At 44.9% G+C, this 19,182-nt stretch overlaps 1 protein-coding gene and 1 long non-coding RNA gene across 2 annotated transcripts in view; both read left to right on the forward strand.

Annotated features, from left to right (window-relative positions):
• Positions 1-17,583, forward strand: part of LOC116674078 (uncharacterized) — a 74,664-nt gene extending 57,081 nt beyond the window's left edge. Inside the window, exon 5 of the long non-coding RNA XR_004327952.1 lies at positions 17,493-17,583. This is a non-coding gene — a long non-coding RNA (uncharacterized LOC116674078). The remainder of the gene's footprint in view (positions 1-17,492) is intronic.
• mxra5a (matrix-remodelling associated 5a) lies at positions 2,885-16,497 on the forward strand. Its single transcript, XM_032506471.1, has 9 exons — positions 2,885-3,202; positions 4,347-4,583; positions 6,198-6,327; positions 6,653-6,812; positions 8,194-8,424; positions 8,610-12,425; positions 13,013-13,925; positions 14,025-14,351; positions 14,704-16,497. The coding sequence occupies exons 2-9, from the start codon at positions 4,381-4,383 to the stop codon at positions 16,295-16,297; spliced, it is 7,374 nt and encodes a 2,457-aa protein (XP_032362362.1). The 5' UTR covers positions 2,885-3,202; positions 4,347-4,380; the 3' UTR covers positions 16,298-16,497.
• Positions 17,584-19,182: the final 1,599 nt, after the last annotated feature.

The following is a 19,182-nucleotide window of genomic DNA, read 5'->3' on the forward strand; positions in this document are numbered from 1 at the left end:
CTAGGTGTGTCTGAAGAACAGATGTATCCGTGGGCTTCTGGTGCAGAGGCCCTGACTCACTGCATCACAGAGAGACTTCAGAGGTTTCCAGCTAGGGCGAGATCAAGAGGGATTCCAGCTGGCAGACACCTCCACACACGTGTCCATCCAAGGGACGTTGTCTATCTGAGGGAACGTCCTATGTCTCTGTCTCTCTCTCTCTCTGTCTCTCTCTCTCCGTCTGGAGAGGAAGAGAGTGGATGGTGAGAGCCTACATTTGAAGTTTGGCAGTCTGGCACCAGTGGTTGAAACATTTAGCTAAGCGTTGACATACAGTAGTTTGTATTCTTCTAAAATCTTTGGCAGCGTTCCCTGACAGAACCAAGCTGGCCCGCCGTAGACCACGTCCTAATGATTGGCTACAGGAGAAGACCTCAGCCCCCCCGCCCCCCCCCTCCGATCAAACCGCTATTAGACAGGAGCCAGAGGGGTGGGAACAGCATTAGCTTTCCTGACTATGTGGCCATGGAACAGGTCTGATGATGGGATGACCCCCCCCATATCATGATACTCCTTTTCACAGCTAACTATGTCAACCTTTATTAAATATGTCTTTATTACGTTGAGCTGACTTTCAAAGTTATTTCTAGCTAGCTAGTCCATTTAACACACTCTTATGTAACTGCCACATGAGATGGTACAGTTAACTTTATGATATATGTGGATAATCAGAAATTAATTCCTATTTTTTTCAATTAGTTAAGCTACTGCTCAGTGTTTCCACGTAGCCCAGTCTGGAAATCACTGGCGTCTCGTGTGTCTCGTCTGGCTCCCTCCCAAGGACCGGGACCCGTCTTCTTCCCAGCGACCGAGACCCGTCCCCCTCCCAGCGACCGGGACCCGTCCCCCTCCCAGTCACACATATTCAGAGCCTTCATAGTCCTGCCTTTACACACTCTATAGATCTCTCTCTGTCAGACATATGGCTTTCGTATGTGCTCGGGGTGACTTCTCTGTCCTCCGATGACGGTTTGCTTGGACAGGCGCCCCCAGAGGGAGCGCTGGATACAGTTAGGCGTTACGTAAACACCGAGGGAAGCCAAACGCCTGGAAAGTTAGCAACATCTGGCCGTGCAGCAGGAGGGAGAGGGATTACCATTCATCCTGCTTCCCTCCAGACTGTTCTCAGAGAGAGAGTTAGAGAAAGGCAGAGCAAGGTGAAGCAGGATCCTCTAGATTTATTCATTCAGCCCCCCAGCGCCGAGGCAGTAATGGGGGGGGGGGAGGTTAGATATCAGAGCTTCACTGAGCTTAAGGTTGAGCAAAGGAGAGGGGAAACTAACTCCTTGCCGAATGAAAATCCTCCATGACCCTGTCCACCCGACATGTTTTCTAACGTTAACCTGTGTCAGCCTCGACTGATCCCCCCCCCCCCCCCCCCACCCCCCGTAAGAACCTAATCCACAGCAGATGACAGGCTGATTCACGCCACTCAAGTAGACTCTTTCAACCTGACAGGATTCCTAACTGACAGAAAATTATTGTCAGCAGTTTTGTCCAGATGATCCTCGCACCCCCCCCAATCTGCACAACTGTGTTTTCATTCAGTCAATAGTCATTTAATAAACTGAATGTGATATTGATTGATGATCCCCCCCCCCCCCCCCCTACCACCGACAGGAGCGTTTCATAAATCAGTGGTTGCTGGAAATCCATCCCCACATCTCCACCAGAGAAGGTAACAGTACGCAGCGTAGCAGATGGCTGGTCCTTTTATTGTGAAGAGTAACGGAAAGATTAGCTGGAAGAGGTAGAAAGGAGTAACACAGAACAAAGTTTGTGTGGTTCATCATGAGACAACACAACCTTGGTCTTTCTTCATGGTGTGGATGCTCAGCAAAATCATAACTCATTTTGGAAAACTAATTCTGTTCTTTATTGCCGCGTAATAAAGAGTTTGGTGTTTCAGTACTCAGCACTTTTTACGTTGATGGCTCCTTTAAACCTGGTCTCAGGGTTAGTCCCAGAGAACTGCAAGGCTCCTTAAATCAGCTGATATCAGACATACCCCCCCCAGTTGTATTGTTTCCCTGGCCTCCTCAAAAAATATGAAAGGCGTCCCACTCCCAAAAAGTAGAAGGTGAAAGTGTTAAAATAACATTGAGGGGGGGGGGGAGTTGCTATCTTTCTATCTCCCCCCCCCCAACTTGGTTCACACATTGAAGACGACCCAGTACCAGGCCGTCCTGTGGGGCCCATTGTTGAGTGTGTGTCTGTGCATGCTCTCCCCCAGTGAGTGTGTGTTGAGAGTGCATGCTCTTCCCAGTGTGTGTGTGTGTGTGTGTGTGTGTGTGTGTTGAGAGTGCATGCTGACGTGAGTCAGCGGGAATCGAAGGGTTTGGAGGTTTACCTTCGCAGACGATCAGCAGTTTAACCCTTCGGACCGGGGAGTCCCGTGGAGCCTTCCTCCACTCCCACGTCTGTTCCAGATGTGGAACCAGGGCTCCAATGGGAGGGATCGCGGATTAAACCCCCCTTCCAGTACCACCGTGGACACAGAACCACGTTTGTTTTTTAAAAGTTTTTGAAGCTTTTTAAAAGCTTTTTTGTTGATTGTTGAGCCATTTTTGGCGCTTTTAAAGCTATATAACGCTATTTCCAGATGTTTGGATTTTACGTTGACATTTTTCACGTTTTTGACACTTTTTTTTGCAAACAATTACAAACAATACACTGAGACACTTAAAGATTCTTAATAATTGTATTCTCTGACATTTTTGACAATTTTTAAACACCTATCTGACTTTTTTATGCTTTTTTCAGGTTTTTTTTGTCTTTTTAAACACTTTTGAAATGAAATAAATGAATTCTCCTCCCCCCCCCCCCCCCCCCCCCCCCACTGTGGCTCCTCCTGTTGCGTCTCCTCCACTCATTCCTGCCTGCAAACTGCACTCAGCGCACCGGCATTTAGAAATTAGGAGCCACTTCTCCAGAGGAGACACACAACACAGATCTAGAAGTCCCAGATCCCAGAGTCCCAGATCCGAGAGTCCCAGATCCCAGAGTCCCAGATTACCAGATCTCACAGCTTGCAGCCCCAAATTTGTTCATTGCCTCTCAGAAGTCTCCGGGTTTTTTAGCCTAACTGTGCGGTTTCTGGACTTGATCCACGTTAAAATGGAATATGAGGAGTTTCCCAGGGAGAGGCTATCGAGATTTTGAGGTAAGTCCTTTCATGTTTCTTTACAGGGATTTGAGCTGAAGTTATGGAATATTTAGGGCGCACTTCTGGCTAAAACTCCCGTGCGTATTTCCCCATTTGATCCATTTACGCGCTGATGCGGGCAAACAGTCAGTCTCAGAGCTGCAGGGAGTTGGGTTTTACCTCTGAGGGACCGACTGTCCTCTGAGACGGTTTCATTGCAGTTTTATTCCCCCAAGCTCATGAGGAAGTTCTTTTTCTAAGCAAGCAAATAGGCACATGAATAGTTTAATAATGTAATATTCTGCTTCGAATACCAGCGTTCTAAAATTCTTTTGGATTCACGTCTTTGAAATTAAAATGTGAAGTTTCTTGATGTGGTGGATTTAATGGTCACAGAGTCAGATCCCCAAATTCAAGTTGGAACTCACTGCCTGATATTAATATGGCAAGCTTTTTTTTTTTTTTTTTAAGAAACTTATAGACTTTTTTATCTGTATACTTATTTATACTTACTGTAAATTACACTATTTTGATAAGGGCACAAAGTTTGTTGACCTTAAAAGATTTGATTTAAAATGTAGCAAAGTACAACACTTAAAACTAAACATACTTAAAGTAAAGGAACAGGTTTTAGAAAACTACTTTAAAAAATGAAAATACAATTAAAACAACCTAATTTGAAGTTTAAAATGCCATGGCCAATTGTCCCATTTCCAGACATTGAGTTCTAAGCGTTAGCGCCTCCTAACGGCCGATCCTCAGGCTGGGTCTCAGAGTGGCATTGTGAAGAAGTTTATCTTTGATAGCAGGAGATATGCTACATGTTGTGTTTGACAGAGTTTCCATTTATTAAGTCCGAACCCCGGATCTCACAGCTCTAGCCAGGTTAGCTATTGTTATGAATTTCAGTTGATTACAGTGTATTCAGTGCAAACCGTGTAGAAACGTGGAAAGATGAAAGTAGGACAGGACTATATGTCCAACTGATTCACCGAGACACTAGTTAGAGCTAATAAAGCTTTCACTGCTCTTGATGCACAGGGCTGCTATGTTGGATGTTTTGTGGATGTTTGCTATCGTTCCATCTGAAGTTTCCGACTTCCTAGTACACTGGAACGCACCGTGAGGAATGTGTGATGTGTTGGTGACATCATCGTTGCAGTTACTCCACGGGCAGCTGCTGTGACTGAGTGAAGATGGAGCGTCCGGTCGTATGCATCCCCCCCGCTGTGCTGCTGCTGCTGCTGCTGCTGATGATGATGATGGTGCCCAATGTTGCCCCAGAGCCCTGCCCCCGGCCCTGCTCCTGCCCCCAGCCTGCTGAGCTCCACTGCACCTTCCGTTCCCTCCTCTCCATCCCAGCAGCTGTTTCCAAACGTGTGGAGCGCATCAATCTGGGGTTAGTGCAGAAACCAATCCACAGATAAGGGTCGCGGTCCCTGCTTTCTGCTTCTTTAGTTACCGCCCACTTTTTCAACTGCTCGGGTCACAGAACCGCCGTTTAAGGTCTAAACCATGGCTATACTGTGCATACCATTACCATTATATTATACTGTGCATACCATTACCATTACATTATACTGTGTATACCATTACTATACCATTGCATTGTACTGTGTATACCATTACTATACCATTGCAGTATACTGTGTATACCATTACTATACCATTGCAGTATACTGTGTATACCATTACTATACCATTGCATTGTACTGTGTATACCATTACTATACCATTACATTATACTGTCTATACCATGGCTACTCAGTTGGGCTAAATCCAAGCTGCATCTCCACTGCTAGCTTTTAGTTTCAAAAGGAATATATTCGGCTACGTCTCCCCCTCTCATTCCCCCTGCTCTGGTGTTTCCCCCTCTCATTCCCCCTGCTCTGGCTTTACCACCTCCATTCCCCCTGCTCGGGGTTTCCCCTTCTCAATCCCCCGCTCTGGTGTTCCCCCTCTCATTCCCCTGCCTGGTGTTTCCGTATCTCATTCCCCCTGCTCTGTGTTTTCCCCCTCTCATTCCCCCTCTCCCTCTCTTCCCCCTGCTCTGGTGTTTCCCCCTCTCATTCCCCCTGCTCTGGTGTTTCCCTCTCTCAATCCCCCTGCTCTGGTATTTCCCCCTCCATCCCCCCTTCTCCGCGCTTCCCCCCTCTCATTCCCCCTGCTCTGGTGTTTCCCCTTCTCATTCCCCCTGCTCTGGTTTTCCCCCTTCTCATTCCCCCTACTCTGGCGTTTCTGAGCCTCTCATTCCCCCTGCTCTGGTGTTTCCCCAGAGACATTTGGAAACAGTTCTGACCCGTTTTTGTTTTGGAATATGCAGGATTGTGTTTCCGTTGGCAACGCAGACCCTGACGCCAACTCCATCTTCTACTGGAGAAAAACCACTCGGTGCACAGAGATCACTTTTGGCTCAAAACTCAAACGCTTAAAAACTAAAACACAGAAATGTGAATTGTGCCTCAATTGCTGAATTTTAAAATGAAGCATTTTACCAGGGCCACACGTGTTCAGTGGGAAGTAAAGCAGCGCGTAATGACATTTAAATCCAACACAAATAAATGCAATGAATAAAAATGTGTATTTGTTGGTTCCTTCTAAAATTTGGTCACATCTGACACAGGCACATCAAAAAGTGCAGTCCAGACAGAAACTGATGGTTTTCAGTCTGCAAAGACCTATTTTTTCAGTTTGTATCACAGCACTACTACTTCTGCCATTACCACACATCGCATTCTGTGTTGGATGTTACTCATCTATGGTCCAGTGTTGCATTCACGAGCTTTACTACTAAGTAGGAACATCTGTAGGTTTGTTAAACCCATTCTTCTTTATTTTGATCTTTTCTGGATGGGACAGTTCATACATGGGTTAGGCCATCCCGGGGTTGTCTCTGGGCTTGCTCTGTAATGTCAGTGATTGGATTACACTCTCAATGCAGCATAGAAAACCGGATTTCATTTTACCCAGTTTCTAATGTATTGTGTCTCATAAATGGGTTTTGTGGTTTCAGGTTCAACAGCATTAATAAGATTACAGACAAATCTCTGAGTGGTCTGAGGAAGCTGGAGCTTCTGATGATCCATGGGAACGACATCACCACTCTGCCTCACGGAGCGTTCAGGGATCTTACTTCTCTACAGGTACAACGACTAAAACACGCCGTACTCCGTGTTAACGGGGAACAAAGGAATGGATGAATGGCTGGCAATGCACAAGACACTGAACCCCAATGAGGAATTCACATTAAATGACTTTTACTTAACTGGATAACATTATGCTAGCACATTTAACATATTTAACATATTAAAAGATCCTGGCGTGTGTGTAGTTGTTTGGTGTATGTTTGTAGTAGTTTCTCAAAGAAGAACTGATTTTAATTGGAGAATAGATTATTTTAATCCGGCCCTGTTTATAATATCACAAGTTGATTTATTTTCTGTTTCTTCTCGCTGGTTGTTGGTTTAGATGTTGAAGATGAGCTACAACAAGCTGAAGGAGATCAACAGACACACCCTTCAGGGTCTGGGGTCCTTGGCCCGGTTGCACCTGGACCACAACCGCCTGGAGTTCATTCACCCTGATGCCTTCCACGGCCTCGCCTCGCTGCGCCTGCTGCAGCTGGAAGGCAAGTCCTGAGTCCCTACACTCTGCATTCTACTGTCTATACCATTACTATACCATTACATTCTACTGTCTATACCATTACTATACCATTACATTCTACTGTCTATACCATTACTATACCATTACATTCTACTGTCTATACCATTACTATACCATTACATTCTACTGTCTATACCATTACTATACCATTACATTCTACTGTCTATACCATTACTATACCATTACATTCTACTGTCTATACCATTACTATACCATTACATTATACTGTCTATACCATTACTATACCATTACATTATACTGTCTATACCATTACTTACCATTACATCTACTGTCTAACCATCTATACCATTACATTATACTGTCTATACCTTACTATCCATTACATTTACTGTCTATACCATTACTATACCCATTACTCTACGTCTATACCATTACTATACCATTACTTAACTGTCTATCCATTACTATGCATACTATACGTTACCATACTATACCATTACATTCTACTGCTATACCACTACTATACCATTCATATACTGTCTATACCATTACTATTCCATTACATTATACTGTCTATACCATTACTATACCATTACATTCTACTGTCTATACCATTACTATACCATTACATTATACTGTCTATACCATTACTATGCCATCATATTATACTGTCTATACCATTACTTTGCCATCATATTATACTGTCTATACCATTACTTTGCCATCATATTATACTGTCTATACCATTACTATTCCATTACATTATACTGTCTATACCACTACTATACCATTACATTATACTGTCTATACCACTACTATACCATTACATTATACTGTCTATACCATTACTATGCCATCATATTATACTGTCTATACTGGAAGGCGAGCCCCAAGTCCCTACACTCTGCACTAACCTTCATCCTGGACATCTGGTTCGGTTTCCCACTTTACAAATAGGCTTTTTTGGACATTTTTGGTGCTTTTCTCAAAAATGTTAGCACTTCTTGAGTGAGTTTTTTGTGAGACCAACTTTATTTTTCAGAATTAAAGTATTCTTTTGGAAAATGCACCCACTGAAATTGTGAAACCTTTGTGAAAAGGTATTTTTCATTGCATGGCACTAACCAAATTATTTGAAACTGCTGCCACAGGCTTCAACTAAAGTTATGGTAAAATTTTACGGTACAGTTACATGAATTATGAATTCATGCATTAATTCATTAATGATTTGTGCATTACTTCTAGTCTTAAAATAGTAAGCTAACATTTGAAATAGTTAAGTAACCATTAAAGTAGTGAGGTAACGGTTTAAATAGTTAGATAACGGTTGTGTAAGTGTGACTTCCTGTGTTAATAAACCCTTTTGGATTCTGATTCCAAAGGCAACCGGCTTCAGCAACTGCACCCAGACTCCTTCACCACCTTCACTCTGATGGGACACTTCCACGTGTCCACGCTGAGGCACCTTTATCTGTCGGACAACGGGCTGACATCGCTGCCCTCCCGGTTGCTTGAGGCCATGCCTCAGCTGGAGAACCTGTACCTCCACGGGAACCCGTGGACATGCGACTGCAACATGCGCTGGCTCCGTGTCTGGTATAAAAGCTCGCCAGGTTAGACTTTCTACATTTCCTTTAGTCTTGGGGTTAAAGTTTGTAGTTGATGTTTGTTTAAAGACATTTGTGGAACTTTTTGGACAACTCGTTTTGACATTATTATTTTCAACGTTTTTGACACTACATTAGAAGATATGACGTGTCAAGGTCTTATTTGACAGTTTTGTTGTTTCTGTTTCTAGGTGTCTTGAAATGTAAGAAGGACAGGGCCCTTCCTGGTGGTCAGTTGTGTCCCATGTGCTCTTCTCCCAGGCACCTCCGGAGTAAAGAGCTCCTGGCTGTGGAGAACCTGGTCTGCAGCAGCCCCGTCATCAGCTCCCTTCACCGGACTTCCCCCTCCGATGACGTTGACAGTGAAGTTATGACCAGGGAGGACTTCAGGGAACCATTTGGAAACGTCTCTCTAGGCCTGTCGGACGAGCATGGGAATCAAGTGGACTTGGAGTGTGGTATTGGCGAGCCAAGAGAGTTAACCAAGATCAACTGGGAGCAACTTGACAAACTTCAGTTGGCCTCCAACATCACTTTGTCAGTTGATCTAGAATGCCCTGTTGGTAGAGAAAAGTATGAGCAACTGTGGAGGCTGATTGCATACTACAGCAATGTGCCAGCCCACCTACGAAGGGGAATGATGCTCAGAAAAGAGCCTCATCCAACATATGTGTACAAACAGGACTCTGAGAAGGACGCCCAGTATTACACAGGTGTTAAAGTTAATATCATGGCCCAGCCGGCATGGCTGATGCAGACATCTGCAGACCTTCAGCTGAACAGACTTCAATCATCAGCCAAGATGGTAAAACTGACCCTGAGCACGAATTTTTCAGAGACAGTGGAGGCGGAGCTGGTGCAGAGACAGACCAGGACGTGGGTCATGATCGAGTCAACAAACACGACTCGGACAGTGTTGACTGCTATCCTGGGAAGTGCGAGTCAGATGTACTGTAAAGTGCACAGTTCTGGCCAACCGGTGATCAACTGGATGCTGACAGATGGCTCAAAGGTGGAGGCACCGTACAGCAGTCCAGACAAGAGGGTGTCTGTGTCCAGCGATGGACAGCTTGACATTAAAGCTGTTAGCCACACAGATGCTGGAATTTACTACTGCATTGCCAAGGTTCATGGAGACCTCGCTGTCATGCCTTTCCATCTGTCGGTGCAGGAATCCTCCAGCCCTCCCCCCGGAGAGGACGCCTCAATTACACCTATCGAGGTATTCACAGGCCGCCCTGTTTCCCTGCCTTGCACGGCATCTGGTTCTCCTGATGCTGAAATTAACTGGATTCTACCCAACCGCAACATCGTTAGTTTCCAAGCCAACTCCTCCAGAACTTTGGTTGATTCCAACGGCAGTCTTCATATCCCACAAACTCAGTTAATGGACAGCGGGTATTATAAATGCATTGCAGTTAATCAGCATGGCGTGGATACGCTGGCTACGAAAATCACTTTCATGCCGCATAAAGGGACAATTAGGCCTTTGAAGAGGTTTCCAGCGGCGCCTCAGTCGGCTTCAGGGGTGAACACTCAGATTGAAGTCCCCACAGAGAATTCAGAGGATGCTTCAGCGGACATTGAAGTTACTCAGTTGGGGGCTCCTTTGAGTCGCTTAGATCCTTTGAGAAGGAGAGTTCCCGGGGGTTTGGCTCCTGGAAGGAGAGGCATTTATCCATCAAGAACTATGCGAAGGAGACCACCATTGCTGGGAAAATCAACAGTATCACATGTCGAAGACAGGAGGAAGATTAGCATGCCAAAAACTAAAATAGACCCAGAGAAATGGGCTGACATTTTGGCTAAGATTAGAGATCGAAATCCTGATCGAAATACTGTGACACCCCTCCCAGTTCAGTATACAGCAGAGAGGAAACTGACAGAGCAGACTACAGCGTTGCAAGATACTTTTGAGGGGTCATCCGATGGCATGTCTGACTTCACAACACCGCACACTCCAACACAATATACACAAATGAAAACGGATAAACACACCACAACCAAAGGCTTGAATTGGTATCCACACACAACTTCAAACAGTGTGTTTTTCCTTCCACAGCTGACCACATCTGTTCCCCTACATGCTGTCACTTTCTGGCAGGCTAACACAAACACTGCAAGCAGCAGCGGTACATTTTCTCTGCAAGAGCACCATAGCACAACTGCAGATGTTGACAGAGTCAAAACAGCTGATGGATCTAAGGCCTTGCAGAGGAGTGGGAATACGGAGAGACCGAATGTTCTTGCCAGCTCTAATAATGACCAAGAACTCTCTTCAAGGGGAAGTGAAATTATACCTACGGTCAACCCAAATGAATCAGAAACAAACCAAGAGGAAAATGGAAAATATAAGGAGACACTTGATGGTTTGCAATCCCAAGAAATGCTTACAACAGTTTCTCCAATAACTACAATTGTATTTACTACTACGAAAAGGACTGGGTCTGAAGAACAATCGCCCCCGCGCCTACGACAAACTAACTCCAAGAGAAGGAATGGGGGTCGCCGGAGAAGGCCAAACAAAAGGAAACAAAAGCTGAATAAACCCACCCAGTTTATAGGCACCACAAGGACTACTGCTTCCACTCAGCTAAAAATACATTTATTAGAAGTTACGACAGCCAATTTAAATACCACTGTTCCATTCAGAGGCAGCCAAGCAACGTCATCAGGCAGACTGAGTCATGAAGAAAGCACAGTCTCAGGGCGGGACGACGAGGCAGGCACCAAACTCTTTTCACGTCCCTCTGAAACAAACGAAAGCCATCCAGCCCTGGCCAAACCGCTAGTCAAAAGCTCATCACCAGCATCATCATTTCCAACTGCCTCTCCAGAAATGGGTCACGGAAAGACAAGTTCTCACACAGCCTTGAGAATCTCAGAGATTGCGTCTGCTTCAGAGCGCTCGGATGTGTTCACATCAATCACTCAGTGGAGGTTTACGGGCAGCCCTCCTCCACCTGTTAAACCCTTAGAGGAAACACAAAGGGTAAGCTTTACAGGAGACCTTGGACCCACGCCACGCTCTAGCAACTCCTCGGGGGGTTTTCACGCCGTAACGCAAATGCAAACAGATGTCAGGCAGAATGAATCCGACCAACAACACGTACCCACGGAAAAAGGTGAACAGATGCTTTTGAAAGTGACTGACAGGCATTCTTCACTGCTCCTGCCAACCCTGTCCGCCTCAGCTGCTTCCTTGATGGAGCATGAAATCAGGACAACTTCTGAGTACACATCAAGTGGCTTTATCAAATCATGGCTGAGCATGCTTTTTGTGGGCGATTCGGACACCGATCAGATTACCACAAAGAAATCTACAATACCTGAAAAATCCTATCATAGTTCAAGTAAAAATAAAACCACAAGTAGTGAGTCAGAGTTAGAACACCATCCTAAAGAAACTACAAACATAGGAAGTAATGTTGATGAACTTTTTACAAGTACCGTGATTACAAAACCTCCCTCTGCTACTTCATCAAGGCCTGACGCTGTGATCCCATCTACAGTGGGACCACATAGAACGCTACCCAAACCAATGTCCACAGGAGCAGAAATGGGCCCTTCATTGAGGGCCACAACCGAGAAGGCTCCCAGCACCATTGTCATTCCCAACAACCAAAACATGCACCACATCATCAAATCAGACGTCTATCCTACAACTCAGCCAACCGACCCCAAACTGGCTCTATTCATGAGTACAAATCCAACTTCCCCAGCCCTAATTTTGACCAGCGGGCGGACAATCAAGCAGACAGCAACCCCTGCACCAACAATTTCTGCAATCCCAACTGATCCATTCAGAGAAGGACTTTTAACAAGCCCTCAAGATGTGTCCAGAAAGCAACAGCTGCCTGGACAAGGATCTATTCCAAGAGGGAAGCCAAGGATCACTAAAAGCAATTTCCAGACTTTGACTGTGGAAGCTGAAACAGATGCTCAGCTTCCCTGTGGGGCTGAGGGTGAGCCAATGCCCTTCCTGTCATGGACTAAAGTTGCAAGTGGTATGTATGACTCAACCTCTCAACAACTCACTATGTTATGCACATCAGGTCAGGCTTTTGACTTCCTTTTTTACAAGCAGTACAGAAAATGGGAATAATTATTGAATCAGTGTAATCACATAGTACGTAAGAGCAGGGGAGTGCCGGGGGGTGGGGGCAGGGTGGATTGAGTGGGGGAGTCTTCTGGGGCTCCAGTCCCAAATCTTTTCTTCAAAGCCCTTCAAAACTGTCTGGAATATCAAAATTTGGAAAATTGACTTTTTCCACCTTGGTCCAGAGATTATCTGTACCAAATGTAGTGCTCATTGCTCAAAATACTATCAAATTGATTATTTATAGCACACACGGACAGAGATGGCTTGCTTTATAGATTCAAGAGATTTGTAACATATACAGTACATACGTACATATGCAGTATGTATTTGGTCAGCTATAGTAAAACTACATGGAAATTTAAAAATCTTTTTTCCAGCTTGGTCCAGAGATGATATGTACCAAATAAGAGTAGCAAAGAAACAGGTTTGGTCACAATTCAAAATACCAGAAAATTGATCAATATGCAAACTTTTCTCTTTTAATTCATGCAGGTGCGAGTATTGCTCAGAACATCAGGATCCAGAGGTTCGAAGTCCATCCAAATGGTACGTTAACCATTAAGAATACACAGCCCACAGATGGAGGGCAGTACCTTTGCATGGTCCAGAACCAGCATGGCACAGACAAGATGGTGGTCAACCTTGTGGTTTTTGCTCAGCGTCCGCGGATCCTCCAGCCTCAGCACAGGGACATAACTGTGAGCCTTGGTGGCAAAGTCGATTTGGAGTGTAACGCGGTGGGTCACCCTACGCCTCGAGTCACGTGGACGCTCCCAAACCATGTCCACGTGGCTGCAGATGGTTTTGCCACTCAACAAAATGTCGCCGTCTTCAGTAACGGGACTCTCCGGATAAACCCGGCTGCTTACGCAGACCAAGGGATTTATAAGTGCAGTGGGAGTAGCACAGCTGGAGTCGACACGGTCTCAGTGCGACTTTATGTGTCTGCGTTGCTGCCTGTGATTCAACAGATGCGACATGAGAACACAACGCTCCTGGAGGGCGCCAACGCCTACATCCATTGCTCGGCCACAGGTGGCGCACAGCCACAGATACGCTGGATCACACCCGACGGCGTTCAGCTCATCGCTTCCCAATTTGTCAACGGACGCAAGCTCGGTGTCTTCCCCAACGGGACGCTGTACATACAGGGTTTGGGCCTGGGAAATGCGGGGCGGTACCAGTGCTTGGCGAGTAACGCGGTGGCTTCTAGCACAAGAACGGTGATCCTGAGCATAAGGAGGAATCCGTCCTCTGCCAAGGCCCATATCACCTCTTCGTCCCCCCAGAGAACAGATGTGATCTATGGGGGGAGGCTGCTGCTCAACTGTGTGGCAGCTGGAGGCCCAGAGCCCCGGATCATCTGGAGGACGCCCTCAAAGAAGCTGGTTGATGCTCAGTACAGGTAACAAATGCGCAAGCTACTTAATCATTTTCTAAATGGTTAAATAAATGAATGTGTTTAATGTCTTCTGAATTCTGAATGTTTCTATTATCTTTGCAGTTTTGACCCCAGGATCAAGGTGTTCCCTAATGGCTCTATAACCGTTCACTCTGTGACCGAAAAGGACGGCGGTGACTATCTTTGTGTGGCACGAAACAAGATGGGTGATGACTACGTTCAGCTGCGGGTTGACGTGCTGACCAGGCCGGCCAAGATTGAGCAGAAGCAGCAGAGATCCAGTCAGGAGGTGGTGTACGGCGGAGACCTGAAGGTGGACTGCGTGGCATCTGGTCTCCCCAACCCTGAAATCAGCTGGGCGCTGCCTGACGGCACCATGCTCAACCCAATCAAAGAAAGAGAGAGTCTCAGCGGGGGGCGCACTCGCAGGTATGATGATGGTTTGGAGGACTGGTTTGAGAATAATGTAGCAGAACCCTAAATACTGAAGAAAAGTACAAGCACAGTGCACTGCAACACACAGGCCAAAACTAAAACAGCCGTTCTGGACCAGAACAGAAGTTTCAAAGGAGAACATACTGGCTTTGTTGTCAGAGAAATTAACATATGAAATACCATGGTCATTTTATAATTTAACACATTAAATATATTAAATTTCTTCTTTAATAACCACATAACTGGATATAATTATACATGCTCAATTACATTTTCTTGAATTTTGAATAATGCACATAACTCTTAACTAACAGCTTCTCTCCTTCCCTATCTGAACTCTTTGTAGGTATGTGGTGTTTGACAATGGGACGCTGTACTTCAACCATGTCGGCACACCTGAAGAAGGCGATTACACCTGCTACGCCGAGAACCAACTCGGCAAAGATGAGATGAAGGTCAGAGTCAAGGTAAAGGTTGCAACTTCCCCGCCAAAAATCCAGGATAAGGACCAAAACATCATCAGGGTTTTTTATGGAGAGACCGTTACACTGAAATGTAACGCCAAAGGGGAACCAACACCTGTCGTCACATGGATATCCCCCACGAACAGAGTTATCGCCCCTGCAATGGACAAATACCAAGTCCTGGATGACGGGACACTGGTGGTTCAAAAGGTTCAGCGTTCTGATGACGGTAACTACACCTGCATGTCCAGGAACAATGTAGGACAAGACCATAAAGTCATCAGGTTGGAGGTTCTCGTAACATCTCCAATGATTAACGGCTTAAAAGGAACTTTAAATGCCATCAAAGTGACTGCAGTTGCCGATCAACGGACGCTTGTGGACTGTATCGCAGAGGGAATGCCCATTCCTCGCATCATGTGGGTTCTACCAGGAAATGTAATCCTTCCGGCGCCGTATTACAGCAACAGAATGACAGTTCACCCAAACGGTACATTGGAAATCCGGTTGTCCAAGAGGACAGACTCGGGGCAGCTGGCTTGTATTGCTCGTAACGAAGGAGGGGAGGTTAAATTGATAGTCAACTTAATTATAAAAGAAACTGTCGAAAGAGCACAAATCAGAGGTACTAACACCGATAATCTATCGTTGACTGTGGGGAATTCCGTGACTTTGAATTGCTCCTTTGAGAGTGCGACGCTACCTCACGTCACTTGGATTTTACCCAATGGCACGCCTTTGCATAGCGGTGCTCGGTTCTCAAAGGTTTTCCACCGGCCCACCGACGGCTCTTTGATCATCAGCAACCCTTCCGTTGCTGAAGCCGGTATGTACCGCTGTCTGGGGCAGAACTCTCGAGGGCTTGTGGAGCGTACATTCACATTGTCCCCGGGGAAAAAGCCAGAGATTATCAACCGTTACAACTCTCCGGTCAGTGTTGTAAACGGCGAAGGACTTTTTCTTCATTGTCTAACCAATGCCGAACCTTTTAGACTGACATGGACGCTTCCAAGCGGGGTTGTCCTCAACAGGCCGCAGAGATCTGGACGGTATGCCGTGCTACCTAATGGGACACTTTCCATCCATCAAGTATCAGTCTATGATCGGGGTTTGTACAGTTGTCGAGCTGCGAATGAATACGGCAGCTCTCAGCTTTCTGTGTCAGTAATTGTGGTGGCATACCCGCCTCGAATAACCAACGGGCCTCGCTCTGTGACTTACGCCAAACACGGAGTAGCTGTTCAGTTGAACTGCGTGGCAACTGGCATCCCTAGAGTTGAGGTAGCGTGGGAAACACCTGATAAAACCCGCTTGGCTGTCAGTGCACAGCCACGCCTTTTTGGGAACAAGTATCTCCATCCACAAGGTTCCCTCGTCATCCAGAACCCGACGCAAAGAGACGCCGGTGTCTATCGATGCACGGCCAGGAATGCCATTGGTAAAGACTCAAAAGCTACAATCCTCAATGTGTTCTGAAGAATTTCCCTATTCATTATGCAGTGTTGGCATGCTGTATGTCCAAGGAAAAAGCAGCTAATGTTTGTAACGATCAACATGTTGTAAGAACTGCTGTCACGGTGATGAAATAATGAGTCGATGAAAGCCTGCCGTGGGGCTTTGAGTGTGTGTTATATAGAGACAAAACATTGATCGGATTTGGTGAGCCGTAGTTCACCATTTCCACCATTTTGTGTTTAATCCACATCACTGGGAATTATCAATGTGCCACCCATTTTGAGCGTTCAGTAGAGCTGCAAGGATAAATGCATAGTGGAAAAATGCATATAAAATATATATTGAAATATTGGAGATGTCTGCAGATGGATATCAGAAAGGACCACCAGTTTCAGAACATTTGTAGTAATGGCCCTGTGACTCAGCATTAAAGTAAGTTTTCTCAGAGTTGTTGGTGTCTTTTTAGTTACATATTTCAGTGTTTGTTGGTCCAAAATGATCTTAATCTAATAATTGAAGATGAGATAAGATGTTCTTGGGCAAGAAACGCTGACCACAGCTGCATACAAACATGTGCATTAGTTATCAACAAAATATACAGTTTACACAGTATAATAGTGTTAAAAACAAAGTACGTTAATAGGTGCCAAGCACCCCTAAAACTCTGGTCCTGGAATGGATTTTTTCTGGTGATAAAAGTTCTGATTACATGGAGTCTGGTGGGTTTGGTGATGGTGATTTCTGTTTCATGTTAAACTAAAAGGATCTTCCTCTTTAACTAAAGGTCTATCTCTGTAGGGATCCATCCCATAATGTTCTCACACACGTAGAATAATAATCTGAGTCTGTCAGCAGCAACAACACAACTTTGGGAATTAACCTTCATGGAAGAGTCTGCAGCAGTACATCAGCCTCTGCCTCTATGAACTTCACTCAAGGTGAAATTGATTGTTTAATTTCTGTTTTTTATATTTTCTTTCCTTGGATTTGCAATGAAGACAAAGTTGCTTCTGACCATTACAGATTATGTCAAACTGTAAAGAATCTCTCAAGAAATTCCCATCTCCTAACTAGGAAATATTGTCTAACTTAATTACAGAATTGATTGAAAATGTGTATAATGTTGCTATAATGCAGATGATTTTTATTTTTTACTCCAAATTAAAGACATCAGTTGGTTTCCTGTGTCTTTCATGAACTTCCATCTTAAATTCAGGGGCGGAGCCAGATGTTATGAACATTGGGGGCGGAGCCAGATGTTATGAACATTGGGGGCGGGGCCAGATGTTATAAACATTGGGGGCGGGGCCAGATGTTATGAACATTGGGGGCGGGGCCAGATGTTATGAACATTGGGTGGGCCAGATGTTATGACATTGGGGGGGCCAGATGTATGAACATTGGGGCGGGTGCAGAATGTTATGAACATTGGGGGCGGGGCCAGATGTTATGAACATTGGGGGTGGGGCCAGATGTTGCTAAGATGCCTCAGCCTAAAGCTAGAAGGGGGTCCGGGCTCATGCTCCATTTAAAGCAGCTAAATGTACTATTGTTAAAGATGTTTGCTATCAGAGAGTCTAAAACCCATTATTTAGGAAAACGTAAAAAAACAACACTCATTTGATCTATCTATATATATATGTTTTTTAGGTATTACATTTTATACACATTTATATTTTGTATATATATTTTTTTAGATATTTATATTTCATATATAATGTACAATTTTTTTTAAATATTTTATATATATATATATAAATAGCAGGATATCACACATGCCCACTAAACAGGTAGCTCACAGTGGTAATCTGAGCCTTAGGCTGATGTGAAGATCGGAGAGAAAGGTCCTACCCCAGAGCTGCTTTCATTAGACTCAACAACGTGTTCATGCATGAATTTTTTTTTTAAATATTTTAATCTGTTTATTAATCCCCAATGGGAAAATTACAATTTACACTCTGTGTCCACACTTGTTAGTTTACACACAGTTCTGAATTACACACACACACACGCTCAGGATCTGTACATCTAATGGAGAGATGTCAGAGTGAGTGGGCTGCCAGCCGAACCAGCGCCCTGAGCGGGTTCCTTGCTCAACAGCACCTGGCAGTGCACAGGAGGTGAAGTGGCATCTCTCCAGCCACCAATCCACACTCCCTTCTTTTTTGGTCCATACGGGGACTTGGACCAGTGACCCTCCAGTTCCCAATCCCAACTCCCTATGGACTGAGCTACTGCCACCCCAAGATAGTTTTGTGGAAAGAAGGGTCACATGTCCAGCCCGCAAAAGCTAAGGGCGCCCATATAATGTGCCGTTTGCCCAGACCCCCTGTTCAAGATGGAGGTGTTCAGGAAGTCGCCACTGCAGTGTTACTGAGGCAGCACACAGCCTTTAGTCATGCCCTCCCTGGTTCAGCAGCAGACTGGGAGTAAGGAGGCTCATGTGTGCTGCTTGCATGGTGATAAACATCCTTACCCGACAGCACGTGTGTTTCTCGAACTACAGGGTCAGTCCTGTTTTTTTTTTTGTTTTTTTTGGAGGGTGGGGTAGTCCATCTTAAGAACCCATGTTACTATGACATTTTTTACTTTGTTCAACGTGCTACATTTTGCCATAGTGTATCATGTGTATTGCATTTTTCCACATGCTAAGTATGACTTTTTGACACTTTTAACATACTTTACATTACCTTTTTTGAAATACTATTTGTTTAGACTTTTTTTTTTATATACTATATGGACCTTTCTTTCCGACGTACAACACTATGACTTTTTTATGGCGTGTTTCGACATACTATAACACAACTTATTTATTACTTTTTTGACCACCCCAGGGTTAGGGGTTATACACGAGTAATACCAGAACATTCTGATGTAGAATTTTAAAAATGAAGGCTTTGAAAATG

Source organism: Etheostoma spectabile, chromosome 24 (assembly GCF_008692095.1).
Source record: "Etheostoma spectabile isolate EspeVRDwgs_2016 chromosome 24, UIUC_Espe_1.0, whole genome shotgun sequence".
Classification (NCBI taxonomy): Eukaryota; Metazoa; Chordata; class Actinopteri; order Perciformes; family Percidae; genus Etheostoma; species Etheostoma spectabile.